The 19744-nt window shown below is 34.5% G+C and overlaps 1 protein-coding gene across 3 annotated transcripts in view; it reads right to left on the reverse strand.

Moving 5' to 3' along the window:
* EDIL3 (EGF like repeats and discoidin domains 3) overlaps positions 1–19744 on the reverse strand; it is a 429794-nt gene that overhangs the window by 36697 nt on the left and 373353 nt on the right. For all 3 annotated transcript variants that reach the window (XM_019929732.3, XM_073802274.1, XM_019929733.3), the window contains one exon: positions 8262–8417. In XM_019929732.3, coding sequence (XP_019785291.1) covers positions 8262–8417 — 156 coding nt within the window. The remainder of the gene's footprint in view (positions 1–8261; positions 8418–19744) is intronic.

Raw genomic sequence — 19744 nt, forward strand, 5'->3', positions numbered from 1 at the left:
AGAGCTAGAAGAATTAAAGAACAAACACCTAGAAGAATTAAAGAACAAACAAACAGAGATGAACAATACAATAACTGAAATGAAAAATACACTAGAAGGAATCAATAGCAGAATAACAGAGGCAGAAGAACGGATAAGAGAACTAGAAGACAGAATGGTGGAATTCACTGCCGTGGAACAGAATAAAGAAAAAAGAATGAAAAGAAATGAATACAGCCAAAGAGACCTCTGGCACAACATTAAATGCAACAATATTCACATTATAGGGGTCCCAGAAGGAGAAGAGAGAGAGAAAGGACCCAAGAAAATATTTGAAGAGATTATAGTCAAAAATTTCCCTAACATGGAAAGGAAAATTGCCACCCAAGTCCAGGAAGCTCAGAGAGTCCTGGGCAGGATAAACCCAAGGAGAAACATGCCAAGACACACAGTAATCAAATTGACAAAAATTAAAGACAAAGAAAAATTATTAAAAGCAACAAGGGAAAAACGACAAATAACATATAAGGGAACTCCCATAAGGTTAACAGCTGATTTCTCAGCAGAAACTCTACAAGCCAGAAGGGAGTGGTATGATATATTTAAAGTGTTGAAGGGGAAGAACGTACAACCAAGATTACTCTACCTGGCAAGGATCTCATTCACATTTGACAGAGAAATCAAAAGCTTTACAGACAAGCAAAACCTAAGAGAATTTAGCACCAGCTCTACAACAAATGCTAAATGAGCTTCTCTAGGAAACACAAGAGAAGAAAAGGACCTACAAAAACAAACCCGAAACAATTAAGAAAATGGTAATAGGAACATACATATCTATAATTACCATAAATTTGAATGGATTAAATGCTCCAACCAAAAGAAACAGGCTTGCTGAATGGCTACAAAAACAAGACCCATCTATATGCTGTCTACAAGAGACCCACTTCAGATCCAGGGAAACATACAGACTGAAAGTGAGGGGATGGAAAAAGATATTCCAGGCAAATGGAAATCAAAAGAAAGCTGGAGTAACAATACTCATATCAGACAAAATAGACTTTAAGATAAAGACTGTTACAAGAGACAAGGAAGGACACAACATAGGGATCAAGGGATCAATCCAAGAAGAAGATATAACAATTATGAATATATATGTACGCAACATAGGAGCACCTCAATACGTAAGGCAAATGCTAACAGCTATAAAAGAGGAAATTGACAGTAACACAATAATAGTGAGGGACTTTAACCTCTCACTTACGCCGATGGACAGATCACTCAGACAGAAAATTAATAAGGAAACACAAGCTTTAAATGACACAATAGACCAGGTAGATTTAATTGCTATTTATAAGACATTCCATTCGAAAACAACAGATTACACTTTCTTCTCAAGTGTACGTGGAACATTCTCCAGGACAGATCACATCTTGGGTCACAAATCAAGCCTCAGAAAATTTAAGAAAATTGAAATCATATCAAGCATCTTTTCTGACCACAAAGCTATGAGATTAGAAATCAATTACAGGAAAAAAAAAACGTAAAAAACACAAACACATGGAAGCTAAACAATACATTACTAAATAACCAAGAGATCACTGAAGAAATCAAAGAGGAAATCAAAAACAACTTAGAGAAAAATGACAATGAAAACACGATGATCCAAAACCTATGGGATGCAGCAAAAGCAGTTCTAAGAGGGAAGTTTATAGCAGTACAACCATACCTCAAGAAACAAGAAAAATTTCAAATAACAATCTAACCTTACACCTAAAGCAATTAAAGAAGAACAAAAAACCCCCAAAGTTAGCAGAAGGAAAGAAATCATAAAGTTCAGATCAGAAATAAATGAAAAAGAAATGAAGGAAACAATAGCAATGATCAATGAAACTAAAAGCTGGTTATTTGAGAAGATAAAATTGATAAACCATTAGGCAGACTCATCAAGAAATCAACATAAATCAGAATTAGAAATGAAAAGGAGAAGTTACAATGGACACTGCAGAAATACAAAGGATCATAAGAGACTACTACAAGCAACTATATGCCAATAAAATGGACAACCTGGAAGAAACGGACAAATTCTTAGAAACGTATAACCTTACAAGACTGAACCAGGAAGAAATAGAAAATATGAACAGACCAATCACAAGTAACGAAAATGAAACTGTGATTAAAAATCTTCCAACAAACAAAAGTCCAGGACCAGATGGCTTCACAGGTGAATTCTATCAAACATATAGAGAAGAGCTAACACCTATCCTTCTCAAACTCTTCCAAAACCTGCAGAGGAAGGAACAATCCCAAGCTCATTCTATGAGGCCACCATCACCCTGATACCAGAACCAGACAGAGATACTACAAAAAAAATTACAGGCCAATAACACTGATGAATATAGATGCAAAAATCCTCAACAAAATACTAGCAAACAGAATCCAACAACACATTAAAAGGATCATACATCATGATCAAGTGGGATTTATCCCAGGGATGCAAGGATTCTTCAATACACGCAAATCAATCAATGTGATACACCATATTAACACATTGAAGAAGAAAAAATTATGATTTTCTCAATAGATGAAGAAAAAGCTTTTGACAAAATTCAACAGCCATTTATGATAAAAACTCTCCAGAAAGTGGGCATAGAGGGAACCTACCTCAACATAATAAAGGCCATATACGACAAACCCACAGCAAACATCATTCTCAATGGTGAAAAACTGAAGCATTCCCTTGAAGATCAGGAACAAGACAAGGATGTCCACTCTCACCACTATTATTCAACATAGTTTTGGAAGTCCTAGCCATGGCAATCAGAGAAGAAAAAGAAATAAAACGAATACAAATTGGAAAAGAAGAAGTAAAACTGTCAGCGTTTGCAGATGACATGATACTATACATAGAGAATCCTAAAGATGCCACCAGAAAACTACTAGAGCTAATCAATGAATCTGGTAAAGTTGCAGGATACAAAATGAATGCACGGAAATCTCTTGCATTCCTATACACTAACAATGAAAGATTACAAAGAGAAATTAAGGAAACAATCCCATTCACCATTGCAACAAAAAGAATAAAATACCTAGGAATAAACCTATCTAAGGAGGTAAAAGACCTGTACTCAGAAAACTATAAGACACTGATGAAAGAAATCAAAGATGACACAGATGGAGGGCTATATCATGTTCTTGGATTGGAAAATATTGTGAAATATTACTATACTACCCAAAGCAATCAGATTGCAGATTCAATGTAATCCCTATCAAATTACCAATGGCAGCTTTTATAGAACTAGAAGCAAAAAATTTAAAGTTTGTATGGAGACACAAAAGACCCCAAATAGCCAAAGCAATCTTGAGGGAAAAAAACAGAGCGGGAGGAATCAGACTCCCCGACTTCAGACTATACTACAAAGCTACAGTCATCAAGACAATATGGTACTGGCACATAAACAGAAATATAGATCAATGCAACAGGAAAGAAAGCCCAGAGATAAACCCACACATCTATGGTCAACTAATCTATGACAAAGGAAGCAAGGACATACAATGGAGAAAAGACAGCATCTTCAATAAGTGGTGCTGGGAAAACTGGACAGCTACATGTAAAAGAATGATATTAGAACACTCCCTAACACCATACACAAAAATAAACTCAAAATGGATTACAGACCTAAATGTAAGACCCGACACCATAAAACTCTTAGAGGAAAACATAGGAAGAACACTCTATGACATAAATCACAGCAAGATCTTTTTTGACCCAACTCCTAGAGTAATGGAAATAAAAACAAAAATAAACAAATGGGACCTAATCAAACTTCAAAGCTTTTGCACAGCAAAGGAGACGATAAACAAGACAAAAAGACAACCCTCAGAATGCGAGAAAATATTTGCAAACAAATCACTGGGCAAAGGATTAATCTCCAAATATATAAACAGCTCATGCAGCTCAATATTTAAAAGACAAACAACCCAATCAAAAAATGGGGAGAAGACCTAAATAGACATTTCACCAAGGAAGACATACAGATGGTCAAGAGGCACATGAAAAGCTGCTCAACATCACTAATTATTAGAGAAATGCAAATCAAAACTGCAATGACGTAACACCTCACAGCAGTTAGAATGGGCATCACCAAAAAAAATCTACAAACAATAAATGCTGGAGAGGGTGTGGAGAAAAGGGAACCCTCTTGCACTGTTGGTGGGAATGTAAATTGATACAGCCACTATGGAGAACAGTATGGACATTCCTTAAAAAACTAAAAATAGAATTACCATATGACCCAGCAATCCCACTACTGGGCATATACCCAGAGAAAACCATAATTCCAAATGACACATGCACACCTATGTTCACTGCAGCACTATTTACAATAGCCAGGTCATGGAAACAACCAAAATGCCCATCGACAGACAAATGGATAAAGAAGGCGTGGTACATATATACAATGGAATATTACTCAGCCATAAAAAGGAACGAAATTGGGTCATTTGTAGAGAGGTGGATGGAGACTGTCATACAGAGTGAAGTAAGTCAGAAAGAGAAAAACAAATGTATGTTAACGCATATATGTGGAATCTAGAAAAATAATACAGATGAACCAGTTTGCAAGGCAGAAATGGAGACGCAGTTGTAGAGGACAAATATATGGGCACCAAGGGGGAAAGTGGTGGGGGGTGGGGGTTGTGGTGGGATGCACTGGACATATATACACTAATTATGTATAAATAGATAACTAATAAGAGCCTGCTGTATAAAAAATAAATAAAATAAAATTCAAAGAAAAAAAAAATCATGAGGAAACAGATGAAACCACGCTGTGAGACCTGTGCAAGACATCTGGCCTAGACTCTTAAAAATGTCCATGCTTTGGAAGAAAAAAATGACAAGAGAATTACTCTAAAGGAGACTAAAGAGATATGATAAATACATCACGTGAATCTTAACTGGATGCTCAATCAAAAACAGAAAGCTCCAAAGGGCATTTGGAGGACATTGGGTGTTTAAAAAGAAAATGAAAGAAAAGAAAACTTTGTAAATATTTCATTTTGAAATTTGCATATATGAAACATCTCACAGGCATACATTTTGCCCTGAAACACTCAATTCATTTATTATATTTATTTCCATGAAAGCTTGTAGTTGAATTACACTTCTAAATATTGAAGACTTTTTTTCCCTTGTGGAAAGCAACCACGGAAAACAAGACACAAATGATACTAAGAATGAATAGAAGATGGCTTATTCAACTTTAGAAAAATTAATTAATGAGTTGTGTAGGACTTCTCGAAAGAAAAGCACTTCTATAAAGAATATATGAAATTATACCTAAATTCCTAGTAATAATAGTAATAACAACAAAGCACAATAATTACTTGTGTATATTTATAAACATATATTTTGATTGGGATATATATGTGTGTGTGTGTGTGTGTGTGTGTGTGTGTGTGTAAAATGCCTGTATTTCCAACTGCTGAAAGAACTCATGGAATCCATTTTCTCATTTATTTTATAAAATTCCCTTCTCTGTAGGAATGGAGATGTTTATGTCCTGCATTTCCTTCAAAGTATTTCTTTATTATAATAGCAACTGCAGCATTCTATGTATTGTTTATTGGTGTTAGTTGTTTCCTTTGGTAATAAATAGTAAACTTATTAAGGCTTTTCTTCAATGTACCAAACTAATTATAATATTAAAAACAGACTGGCTAAATTTAATTTTAAAACTACCAGTTATATTGACTGAGTTTAGCCAACTGTCATATTTATAATTCTAAAATGGTTTATTTTTTAAGAAATTTTACATTGGATAGATGACATGACTTACTGTCTCACATGAGGATTCTGGCTTACATCCTTTACACTGAACGTGTCAGTTTACTCTCATGACTTTCCAACTTGCCTAGTGGGAGTCTTTTTCTTTCTTTACAATAAGACTTATTTGGGGAATGGCAAAATCATGTGTTATAGTAAGTGTGGCTCTTAAGTACATGGATTTATAACTATAATCTATTTTGCTTGTGCTTATGGAGGTATGTTTCCGGGGCTCTACATTAATTTGAAGGTAGACTCGATAAGTTTAAAATGTATATTATAAAACCTAAAGCAGTGACTAAAATAACAAAAAAAAGTTATAGCAAATAAGTCAACAAATGAAGCACAATGGAATAACTAAAAAATTCAATTAATTCAAAAGAAGGCTGAAAATAGGAAAAAATGAAAGAAAAGGTGAGACATATAGCAAATAAATAGCAAGATGATAGATTTATACCCAATTACTTCAATACTCATATAAATGGTCTAAATGCTCCAGTTAAAAGCAGAGATAGTTGAATTGGAAAAAAGGAAACAACTATATGCTGCATAGAAAAAGTGCATTTTAAATATAAAGTAGAAATAGTTAGAAGTAAAAGGATGGAGAAAACATATACCAATGTAGTACTAATCAAAAGAAAGCTAGAGTACCTCTATGAATAGCAGCAAAGTAGGTTTCAGAGCAAAAATACCACCAGGAATAAAGAAGGTCATTTTCTAATGATAAAAGAGTTTTTTGATTAAGAGGACATTACAACCCTAATCATTCATATATCTTTCAACAGACTTTCAAAATACATGAAGCAAATACCAATAACTGCCAGGAGAAATAGAGAAATCAATGGTTAGAGTTGGAGATTTCCACATTGCTCTCTCTGGAATTTTTCGTACAAGTAACTGGAAAATCAGGGAGGATACAGAAAACCTGAACAACACTATCTAATCACTTGGCCAACTTGACACAAAGGTTTTATGTACATTTCAGATTGAGATAATGAAATAAAATGCATAAATAACAATGTCCAGTCTATCAATTAGGGAAATTTTAAAAATGATTCACAAATAATCATTAAATCATATGCTTAATATAAATGGAGACAAGAAGTATTTCACCAGCACAATGGTTTACACTTCTTCCCTAAATCAACTTATATAAGGATTTAAATATTACAAATGTGCTTTTCAGTGAATATTGCACATGGATTATAGATGAGAATACTTATCTTAAAATTAATTTCAAGAACTGTGTAATTTATGAAGTTTAGAAAGTTTCATCTTATGGAATATATTTGCATTCTTTACACATCAAAATGCCTACTGTAAAAGGTGAAAACAAGAACTGAAATAGTTATTTGCTATAAATCATAGCAGATACTTGTCTACACCTAAAAAAATTTGAAGACATTGTTACAAAATACCCAATATTCATTCAATCTAAGAAGCCACTGATTATAAAACATGCCATTATTTTACATTCTTCTAGAAAATAGTAAGGGCTATTAGATTGTGACATTGAGATACACCAATTTCTGAGATGTTAAAACGCAAAATGTGTGTGTGTTCTGAGATGTTAAGTGAATATGTCTGTCCTGAGATGCTAAATGGGCATATTCTGAGACATTAAAAGTTAAAGAGTTGTGGTTTTGTAATCTTAACCTAAAACACATCTCCCCTAAAATAAATTTTGTGTGAACTGAATTCATACTTTATAGTCTCATTGAAATAGTCACTCCAGTCTCGGTATTTCTGGGAAAATTAAATTCTCTACCTTGCATACTTGAAGAAAGAAAGATATTCCCAACCTTTCTATTGGTTAATAATACAACAACAGTAAGGAAATAAAGGCATTACATAAAATGGAAAAATCATTATTAACTCAGAAATGCTTAACATGTATGAAAGTGTATTATATTTTCCCCCAAATCACTGAAATAAGAGATTACGTTTCTACTGATGTCTTCAGAAAGGTACAGTTCTTTGCACAGAATCTAAGCAACAAATTCAATTTCATTAATCTAAGGCCATATTTTAACATCTGATCCAATTAGATATTGATATTACCCTTGAACACTTTCATTCTCCAGAATCCCACAGACATTCAGACCAGTAGCTACCAGTAGATACAAAGATGTTCAACATAGTAAGAACTTTTAGGAAAACAATTAGAGATCGTATGGTATAGAAGGTTAAGTGCATCAATATATACTGATCATTATAATATTAAAACAGAGATTTTACAGGTCAAATTCATTAATCCATGAATTAAAACACAATCAAGGAAACTGAGCTAAGAAACATCCCTATTTTAATTTCAATGAACTAATATAATCATCAAATCTGTTCACTTCTATAATTATAATTCTACAATTGCTAATTATCAAAATAATCAAGGAATAAAAAATGTTAAACAATTTGATCCTCTACTTCTGTATGTCATCAAACCACCAGAATGACTTACCTTATCTTTTCTTTGCTTTTCATCCTGGTATACTGTCCAGTGTTCTCCATCATTGCTGTAAGCTAGTTTGTAGGAGCCTACAAACTGCACATGACCAAAATCTTTAGCTCCTTGTGTAATAATGCCAGTCACTTTGGTAGGGACCAGAAGATCCACCTACAAAAAGGAAAAGACATAATTCAAATGCCACGATAGAGTCCATTATAAATTTGCAATTCTTTTGAACTCAGGAGATTAAGAAATACATATGCTAAAGCCAAAAACCCACTTGATTATTTGTATTTTGAAATAGAAGACTGAGTCTATTATTGGCTTGTGATTTTGATTATGCCACTGGGCAAACCTGGCTGAAAATTTGAACAACCATTTTGAGCATTTTAAAATAAAGTGGTGGTCTTTTCAGTCTACCAATCGATTTTATATTAAACTGACTCATCTAGCATGTGGTTTTTGTGTAATTGAGATAGTACAGAACTGGCAAGGCTGATCTTCTTGAGACTGATCATCATCTCCCAGAGTCTGTGCTTATAAATCAATTTTCTGACTTTATTGGTCAATTTTATAGTAATAAAAATTATAGCTGTGTACATATCAGGAACAAAAAAATTTGATGTTTCCTAATTAAGCATTAAAAAGCCAACCCTGTTTCCATGAATTTTGATCAGTTCATTTATATATAATTGAGTAATAGTAATCATTGGCCAATGAAAATCATCTTTCAGAAAACTACAACCCTAAAACTGTTGAGGAGGAAGTCAAGTATTCTTCAAAAATAAGAGAGAATTAAAATATGCATCCATGACTTGTGGGATCTGTGCTCACAATGTGCTCATTGTTGCAATATATATATTAAAGGGCATAAGACCCACAGTGATTTAGTAAGCATTAAATTCATCAACTGCAACACTGAAATGCAAAAGATAGGAATGATTTTCATCAAAGAAGAATACATAACATTGAATAGTTTAGTATTTCCCCTCTTTGTTCTCTAACTCATGCATCTTTTCTTATATCTTATGATGCTAATTAAAAGAAAAATTATAGGAAACTTTGTTTTCCATGTGGACAATTCTTATGAAGACCTTTACCATTTGTTGTACTAATGTTCCTTGATCTATAGCTTCCTCTCTTCTCCCACAATAGCCACCTACTTCTTCCTACTTCCTATGACTAAGTGTGCTGCTACATCCTTGATCTTATCATCTTCAACTGTCATGATCTCATGTGTGACCTTAGTGGCTTTCAACCACTATGACCTTTTGTTTCTATTTCAGGTTCTCCATCCTGAGAGATGTTTGTAGCTACAAATAGACAGTCATGGGTCAGATGCAGGCCATCAATGAGAAGAGGGGTCTAGGGAGACTGCATTGAATAGACCATATTAAGTGACATAGATGCTCATCAATAAAGATATGAAAAAGTTCCCAATGTTTCATGGCATAGGATTATATTTCTTAAAAAATTCACATGGGCTTTTTGCCCTCTTTTTGTAACATTCATCAAAGACATTAGGCTCAAGCTGGACAATGGATCAAGACAGAAAACCACCCTTAATGCTTTATTAAAACATTGTAGAAAGTTTATAAAAAGTTATAAAATATAGTGTTGTTACTACTTTCCAAACATGTATTATGTCACTTAAAATATCTTGCGTGTCCAGCGGCAATGCAGGATGGCAAAATTATGATATCCTGGGAAGGAAACAGTTGCTGCCTCACATAATGCTAAAAGCTTTGTGGTATGTCTTCAGTGACTCCTCTTAATACTCTTTTCTGGTAGGATATCATCTCCACTTTAGAGGGAACAGTTGCTAGGGAGGTAACATAACATGACATGTGACACAAAGATCAATAGTCAGTAAAGGGAGGATCCCAGATTCAAATCCATGTCTTTCTGATTCAAAGTTCCGCATATGGATTCTCACTCAATGATTTCTTCCCATTCTTTGTGACTATTTCAGAAATTTCTGAAGAATCTCAAAGCTTTCTCACCACACTCATCAAACGTATAGCCACTCTAAGCTCCAAACAAAAGCAATCCAGGCTTTACAATATTATGAGAGCCCTGTCTTTAAACATGAATTTCCTCTCTGTTCTTTAGCTGTCTGGGCTTAAAAATATGGATTGCTGTTGCTGTACTAAATCCAAATCTAATTGTGCAGAAACATCTAGGCCTAGCCACTGGTCTTCAAAGTGCTCTTAATGTTGCTGACACTCAATAAATGGAAAAAAAGTCTTACAGTACTCTGAGTCACTGTGTTGTCATCAAGGCTGTAAACATACAGGAACTCAAACTGACACTAAGAATACCTCCAGTGGATTCTTCAGTGCCTAAATGTCTATAAGTCCTAAGCTAAGATGATGCAGTGAGGAGTCTTGGAGCATCTCTCTTTCAGTGGCATTTCTTAAAGTCAGGGTTTCCTGCTGGGTGGAGATGTTTTCTCCTTAAGTTGTGTGTCTTGGCTCTTTCTAACAGATCTGTTTTTCTCCCACTTTAACAGCTCCCATTCTCCAGCTTTTTTTTTTTGATCCAGAAATGTTTTTCTTTTTTGTTCCAGTTAAGTCAACTCCTCGATTTAAATAGTCAGCAATCTGTTTCAAGCTGGATTTGGTCCTAAAATTTGCTACATTATAAACTTAGAACACCAGGCCTAAGCAAGCCTTCTTTCAGTATAAAAATAATCAGCATCCCACACTTAACATGAGGTTGTTACAACAGGGATGTACAGATCTCACTCTGCAACACACTGGAAGGACACATCACTCTCATGTTCATCATGCAGGATGATCCCAGAAAAGCCCACTCTTCTGGACCTATGCCTACCCCTGGCCCAGGACCACTCTGTCCTCTTGCAGATTTTCTGAGTTAAAGTTATACTGCAAATATGATTCTGCTATTTTAGACCCTCACATCCCAAGGTTTGGCTCAGATAGAGCAGGTTATTTAGGGCACTAAGCTGGGACATGGGTAGACATTTGGCTTAATGCACTGCACTTCATGTCAGGATCTGTATTGAAAGTACCTAACATGTAACTGCCCTCAATAAAGGTTTTTCTGGATTAAGCTGGAGCTACTTCTGAAGTATGTTCTGCAGACAAAACCAACCCGTGGCTAAGGATGCTGCAGTGTATCACAGCAGAAAATGCTAGCTGCTTTCCTCTTGTTTTTCTACGTGGCATTACTAGTGAAGGAAACATCATCATAGTTGTACCAACAATTTTTATTGGGAAGGCAACTAGTTAAAAATCCTCTCCAATCTTCAGGAATGTGATTGTGAAAGCCAGCCTATTCTAGTAGAGCTGAATGGTCTGGGTTCACAAACTGGCTCTACCCTTACTAGCTATATGCCTTTGGGCAAGCTACTTTACCTCTCTACAGCTCGATATCCTCATCTGAAAAAATAAGAATAGTCCCTTTATTAGGATTTTAAGGATATTATGAGGATAAGATGAGTTAATATATAAGTGTGTAAAACAATATATAGGAGTATTAAAACTCTGTTAACAATAAAACAATAAATAAATCTGGGTGAAGAATCTAATATTGGTCTCAGAGTATCTTTTAGAAACATAAATATGGAAACAGGGAAATCGGGTGGCCAGATTGTCCTAGAAGCAACTTCTTGATCATAGCATATTTTGGCCACCTTCTCAGGATGTACACAAAGTCAGTCATTTCATCTTTACTGAAAGTAGAGAAAATATTGAGTAAAATTCACATTTATGCATGAAATGGTTAATTAAGAATATAATTAATTTTATGGAATGTTGTGCATCTCTATTTAAATATTAAGATTATATTACAAGAGGGAAATGGTCTCACTCTTTGCAGATGACATGATAGTATACATAGAAAATCCTAAAGATGCTATCAGAAAACTACTAGAGCCCATCAATGAACTAAGTAAAGTTGCAGGATACAAAAGTAATACACAGAAATTTGTTGCATTTCTATATACTAACAACCAAAGATCAGAAAGAGAAATTAAGGAAACAATCCCATTTACCATCGCATCAAACAGAATAAAATACTTAGGAATAAACCTACTTAAGGAGGTAAAAGACCTGTACTCCGAAAACTATAAGATGCTGATGAAAGAAATTGAAGATGACACAAACAGATGAAAAGATATACCATGTTCTTGGATTGGAAGAATCAATATTGTGAAAATGACTCTACTCCCCAATAAAATCTACATATGCAATGCAATCCCTATCAAATTACCAATGGCATCTTTCACAGACTTAGACCAAAAAATTTTGTGTGGAAACAGAAAAGAGCCCATATAGCCAAAGCAATCCTAAGAAAGAAAAATGGAGCTGGAGTTATCAGGCTCCCTGACTTCAGACTATACTACAAAGCTACAGTCATCAAAACAGTGTGGTACTGGCAGAGAAAGAGAAATATAGATCAATGGAACAGGATAGAAGGCCCAGAAATAAACCCAGGCACCTATGGTCAATTAATCTACAACAAAGGAGGCAAGAATATACAATGGAGCAGAGACAGTCTCTTCAATAAGTGGTGCTGGGGAAACTGGACAGCTACATGTAAAAGAATGAAATTAGAATATTCTCTAACACCTTACACAAAAATAAACTCAAAATGGATTAAAGACCTAAATGTAAAAGTGGATACTACAAAATTCTTAGAGAAAACACAGGCAGAACACTCTCTGAAATAAATTGCAGCAATATCTTCTTTGATCCGTTTCCTAGAGTATGAAAATAAAAACAAAAATAAACAAATGGGACCTAATTAAACTTAAAAGCTTTTGCACACCAAAGGAAACCATAAACAAAATGAAAGGACAACCCACAGAATGGGAGAAAATATTTGCAAATGATGCGACCAAAAAGTGCTTAATCTCCAAAATATATAAACAGCTCATGCAGTTCAATATCAAAACAACAAACACCAAATCAAAACAATGGGCAGAAGAGCTAAATAGACATTTCTCCAAAGAAGACATACAGATGGCCAAAAAGCACATGAAAAGATGCTCAACATCGCTAATTGTCAGAGAGATGTGAATCAAAAATACAATGAGGTATCACCTCACATTGGTCAGAATGCCCATCATCAAAATGTCTTCAAATAATAAATGCTGGACAGGGTTTGGAGAAAAAGGAAACATCCTACACTGTTGGTGGGAATGTAAATTGGTATAGTCACTATGGAGAACAGTATTGAGTGTTCCTTAAAAAACTGAAAATAGAGTTACCATATGATCCATCAATCCCACTCCTGGGTATATCCGGAGAAAACTCCAATTTGAAAAGATACATGCACCCCAATGTTCAGGGCAGCATTATTTAAAATAGCCAAGACATGGAAGCAACATAAATGTCCACTGATAGAGAAATGAATAAAGATGTGGTACATATATACAGTGGAATATTACTCAACCATAAAAAAGAGTGAAATAATGCCATTTGCAGTAACATGGATGGACCTGGAGATTATCATACTAAATGGAGTAAGTCAGACAAAGACAAATATCTTATGATATCACTTATATGTGAAATCCAAAAGAAATGATACAAAGGAACTTATTTATGAAACAAACAGACTCACAGACTTCAAAACAAACTTATGGTTATCAAAGCAGAAAGGTGGGGGGAGGGATAAATTAGGAGTTTGGGATTAACATATACACACTACTATATATAAAATAGATAATCAGCAAGGACCTACTATATAGCACAGGGAACTCTACTCAATATTCTGTAAAAACCTATATAGGCAACGAATCTGGGAAAGAATGGATATATGTATATTTATAACTGAATCACTTTGTGGTACACCTGAAACTAACACACCATCGTAAATCAACTATACTACAATATAAAATAAAAATTAAATTAAAAAATATTAAAAGAAAATTAGACTCCAAATTATAGTGGGTGATTTGTTTTCCTTTAATTGTAAGAGTGAAAAAAGAAGGATCTATATAGAAAGAGGCTTAAATGATATATAAGTAAAGAAAAAAGTATTGCATGAGTGTTATGTAGGAATATACCTTTATTTTGTTGTAAAACATCCTACAATGTTTTAGCAAAGCATACATATTTTTAGAGTGTCTAGCTTAGAAAAACAGTGTAGAAAAACTAAGAGCATTTGTTTGAAAAAGGTCAAGATGAACTACATTTCAGATTATCTGCATAACACCCTGACAGATGGCTCCCTGGGAGGAGACAAGGCAGACCAAGGAAAGTCTGCTGATTTTCATGGAGATGTTCTTAAAAGGGTAAAAAGAATGAAAAGTGAAATAAATAGGTTTTTAAAAAAAGTGAACAAAAAGACCAGAGATTTATCACAGAAATATGGTGCTCTGCTGCATCTACAATGCTCTAGTTTTTGCTTTTATGTTATATCAGTTATTTTGGATTACATATTTTATAACTTCAAGGAGCTTTGTAAAATTAACTCATTAAGCGGAAATAACTTTGAAGCTAATATAATTATCTATATTTAATAATTAAATTATAGGCAAAATATTTAGACTTTTTGGTTTCAATATAGAAGTTTTTACCTTAACATTACATGAAAAAAATTCTATATAATCGTAGCTACATTTAAAGCACATAAAGGCATACTTTGTTTTATTGCATTTCCCAAATATTGCGTTTCTTATGTACTGAAGGTTTGTGGTAACCCTGTGTTGAGCAAGTCTATCGCACCATTTCTCCAACAGCACTTGCTCACTTTGTGTTTCTGTGTCACATTTTGGTACTTGCAATATTTCAAACTTTTCATTGTTATATTTGTTATGGTGATCTGTGATCAGTGATCTTTGATGTTACTATTATGACTCACTAAAGTCTCAGAAGATGAGTATTTTTTAGTAATATTTTTTAACTAAGGTATGTCATGTTATATTTTTAGACATAATGCCATCACACGCTTAATAGACTACAGTATATAAACATAACTTTTATATGCACTGGAAAACAGAAAAATTCACGTGACTTGCTTTATTGCACAGGTCTGGAATTGATCCCACAATATCTCCAAGGTATGCCTGTAATTAACTATACTTGACATTTGGACAACATTTATGGTTATCAGATACTGGTCACACTTTTACTCCATATTTGCAGGCTAACTAGTCAATGTGATCAACTTATGATGAAATATTATCCAGTCCTTGTATCTCATACAATTTAGTAGCTCTAAGGTTATGGATTTAGAATCCTTAAAATACTATCGAGGCCTCATAATACACTCATTCCAGCACCCGTGATTGCATTCCTCCTCTTACTAAAAACAGTTTTAGTTTCCAATAATATTTAAAAAAACATTTAATAAAGCAATTGCTTTTCCCATATTGCATTTTAAAATTATAAACACTAGTACAAAAAATATATACTATAAAATAACCTTTCAAAGAGAGAGGGAATGTTCTGTTTTATTGATGTTTTCTAGTGTGCCTTTTACATGTAAAACCAAGCATGATACATGTTTGATGCCATGAACAAACTTTTTATGCTCAGGAGCGTGTTTTGCAGCATATCAGACATATTGTAGACATTCCAAATATCCAGGAATCATCTGCCCTGGATTCAAAATTGAGATCATTCCATATTTAACAATTATCTACAATTATAACATAAACAACTGCATATGTCAATCTGAGCTGCACCCCATGATTGCTGTCAGCTCATGACTATGAACTTTTTAAAAGAGTTTGTTTAGAGTCATGCAGGTAGTTCAACTGCTTATCTTAACTAAGGATGGGATGCAGCATAATTATGAATATTTTATATTTAATATTGTTATTTTAATAATCTTTCTCAATATAAAATATATGCTAAGAATAAAAATTGAGAAATACAGAGAATATTAAAAAACAGCTCTGTCTTACCATCAGATACAATCAATGATTTTCATACCCCTTAAATGTGGATATTTTAGACAAATTTGTTATGTTTGGCATTTGAACAATATTATTGGTTACCAGGTGTTGGTTGCACTTTAGTCCACATTTGCAGGTCAATTTATTCCTTTTTTTTCTTAATATTTCACTAGTAATTCTCTAAGTCAATAAACTATTTTTAAGACTTTTTTTTATCCTAACAAGTCATTTCAAGAGTTTATCACAATCATTTATTTACTGTAAATCATTTGTTCCTCCCTGTATCCTTAAATTTTAATTAAAATTAAAACTTTCATAAAATCCTAGTCCTTTCATTTGGCCACATAATCTCATTTATTGGGTTGGGCAAAAAGTTCGTTTGGGTTTTTCCATAACATCTTATGGAAAAACCCAAATGAACTTTTTGGCTAACCCAATACATAGAATAAATTAACAGAATTTGGTCAGAGAATATGGAAAATAGGTTTATTGCCTAAACATAAAAGTAATAAACATTTGTGATTATTTCAGATGGCATGAAGAGATATAAGAAATCCAGATAAAATAACCAAAACTCTATTATCTAGAGTTAATTCTTGTTGACCTCTTAATATTCATATTTGCAGACATTTCCTATTCCCATATATCTATATTCATGAAAATAAGCTCACAGTATGAATGTGGTTTTATAATTTGCATGTGTATATTTTTATATCTAAATAATAATACTTTGTAATGGCTGTGTAACAGTCTCACAGATACAGGGAAGTGTGCTCAAAAGGTTTTCTGGTCTTATATTTTAAAATGTTGCTTCTGCTTCTTTTAGTGTCTCCCACTAGAAGGTCAATTATCCAAAGACTAGCTCTTTACTTCTAATTTTTCCTATTTATAATATTTTCTCACTCATCATTTAAAAATATTATTCTCCTTTGTATTTTCAGAGTTTCTTCACTTTATCCTCAATATTATGGATTTAAGAAAAATAAATTTATTTATTTATTTTTGGCTGCATTGGGTCTTCATTGCTGCACATGGTTTCCTCTAGTTGCAGTGAGCGGTGGCTACTCTTTGTTGCAGTGCATTGGCTTCTCATTGCTGTGGCTTCTCTTGCTGCTGAGCTCAGGCTCTAGGCACACGGGCTCAGTAGTTGTGGCTCACAGGCTCTAGAGTGCAGGCTCAGTAGTTGTGGCGCATGGGCTTAGTTGCTCCACGACATGTGGGATCTTCCTGGACCAGGGCTTGAACCCGTGTCCCCTGCATTGGCAGGTGGATTCTTAACCACTGCACCACCGGGGAAGCCCTGAATTTTATTTTATTTTTTTTTGTGGTACACGGGCCTCTCACTGTTGTGGCCTCTCCCGTTGCAGAGCACAGGCTCCGGACGCACAGGCTCAGCAGCCATGGCTCACGGGCCCAGCCGCTCCGCAGCATGTGGGATCTTCCCGGACCGGGGCACGAACCCGTGTCCCCTGCATCAGCAGGCGGACTCTCAACCACTGCGCCACCAGGGAAGCCCTGCATTTTATTTTTGATAATGGAATTTCCACTGCTAATTTTTTTAATTTCCTTGAAATACATAATTTAAGATCCCTCCCTCATCATCTCAACTTTGGTCTCATTCTATTACTTAAGGAAAAAATATCTTTATATATATTCTACTAATCATTTGTTTCTGTAAAAAATTTTCTACTTTTACAGTTTTCATCATAGCTTTTGAGTAATTTCTATCCTTTTCTTGTTCTGCATATTAAAAAATAAGCCTGATATAATCTTGTATTATTTTCCCTTACTTGAACAGAGAGAGAATAGTCCTGGTGTTTGGCAGCACACTGGTCATAAGCATTCCCCATTGTCTCTCACCATCTATCAGGTTGTTTTATGAATTCTTACTGACCTTCAGATATAAACACTGCCAAAGGTCTTATTAACAAGGTCCAGCAGACATTTAGGCAGTATAGCTTAGCTGGTCTGAAGGATGAACCTCTCCTACTCTTGCTGTTTATCCTCTACATACAGGAAGGATAAACTATTTTCTTGATAATACAAAATCCAAAGCATTCTCCTATCACAAGTAAAATCACAGTGGCAGGCAACTTTGTCCCTGTTGTTCACTGTGCACCTGGCATACACAAGGTATTTCAATAAGTATATAATGAATGAATGGCTTCATATTTTAGGATTCAGTGAGCTAACATGTAGCCAACATGTACTCTATTCCACTTTTCCAGGTTTGCATTATGGGGTAAATGGGTGTGATGGGACATTGGGAAGTAGAGTGCTGACCACAGCTTGCAGTCTCTGGCTGTAGTAAAGTGACCTCAGGTCCCTCGGTCCACAGGGCAGCCTCTGGGTCTTGGCCACCCCTGTTCTGATTCAGATGCTGGAATCCTCACACTGTAGTTACAGGAAACTCTGCCCAGAGCCTGGAAAGTCACTGACTGGCTTATACTTGTATGCATACTGTATGGATGATGGTAAGGGAATCAAAGGTTGCGGCAGTCAAAATTGAGAAGTTGAATGTAATAAAATAATGTAAGTGATTTCCTGGTAAGCTCAACATAGGAACATTTAAAATCAGGTCTGCTTTTGCAGCTTTAGAGGAACCTTCCAAATGTAGTTCTCACAAAAAGGTTTGAGAAAATTCATTCAGGCTTCACTAAAACTCTCTATGTAAAAATAGTTCTAAATGAAAGTCCAACTATGATGATTTTCTCACTAAATCTCAAAGAAATTTGAAAGATAAAAACAAAGAAATTGAAGACCACACAAACAGGTTTAAAGATATACCATGTTCTTGATTGGAAGAATCAATATTGCCAAAATGACCATAGTACCCAAGGCAATCTACAAATTTAATGTAATCTCTATCAAATTACCAATTGCATTTTTCACAGAACTAGAACAAATAATTTTAAAAGTTGTATGGAAACACAAATGACCCCAAATAGCCAAAACAATCTTGAGAAGGAAGAACAGAGCTGGAGGAATTATGCACCCTGATTTCAGATTATACTACAAAGCGACAGTGATCAAAACAGTACGGTACTGGCACAAAAACAGACACATAGATCAATAGAACAGGATAGAGAGCCCAGAAATAAACCCATGCACTTATGATCAATTGTGGTCAATTAACCTATGACAAAGGAGGCAAGAATATACAATGGAGAAAGGACAGTCTCTTCAATAAGCAGTCTGGGAAAACTGGACAGCTACTTGTAAAAGAATGAAATTAGAACATTCTCTAAAACCCCATGCAAAAATCAACTCAAAATGGACTAAAGACCTACATGTAAGACTGGATATTATTAAACTCCTAGAGGAAAACATAGGAAGAACAGTCTTTGACATAAATCACAGCAACAGTTTTTTGGATCCCTCTCCTAGAGTAAAGGAAATAAAAGCAAAAATAAGCAAATGGGACCTAATTAAACTTGAAAGCTTTTGCACAGAAAAAGAAACCACAAATAAAACAAAAAGACAACCTACAGAATGGGAGAAAAATACTTGCAAACGATGCACCCAACAAGGGATTAATTTCAAAAATATACAAACAGCTCATACAGCTCAATATCAAAAACCAAACAACCCAATCAACAAATGGGCAGAGCAACTAAACAGACAT

The sequence above is a fragment of the Tursiops truncatus genome, chromosome 3 (assembly GCF_011762595.2).
Source record: "Tursiops truncatus isolate mTurTru1 chromosome 3, mTurTru1.mat.Y, whole genome shotgun sequence".
Lineage (NCBI taxonomy): Eukaryota > Metazoa > Chordata > Mammalia > Artiodactyla > Delphinidae > Tursiops > Tursiops truncatus.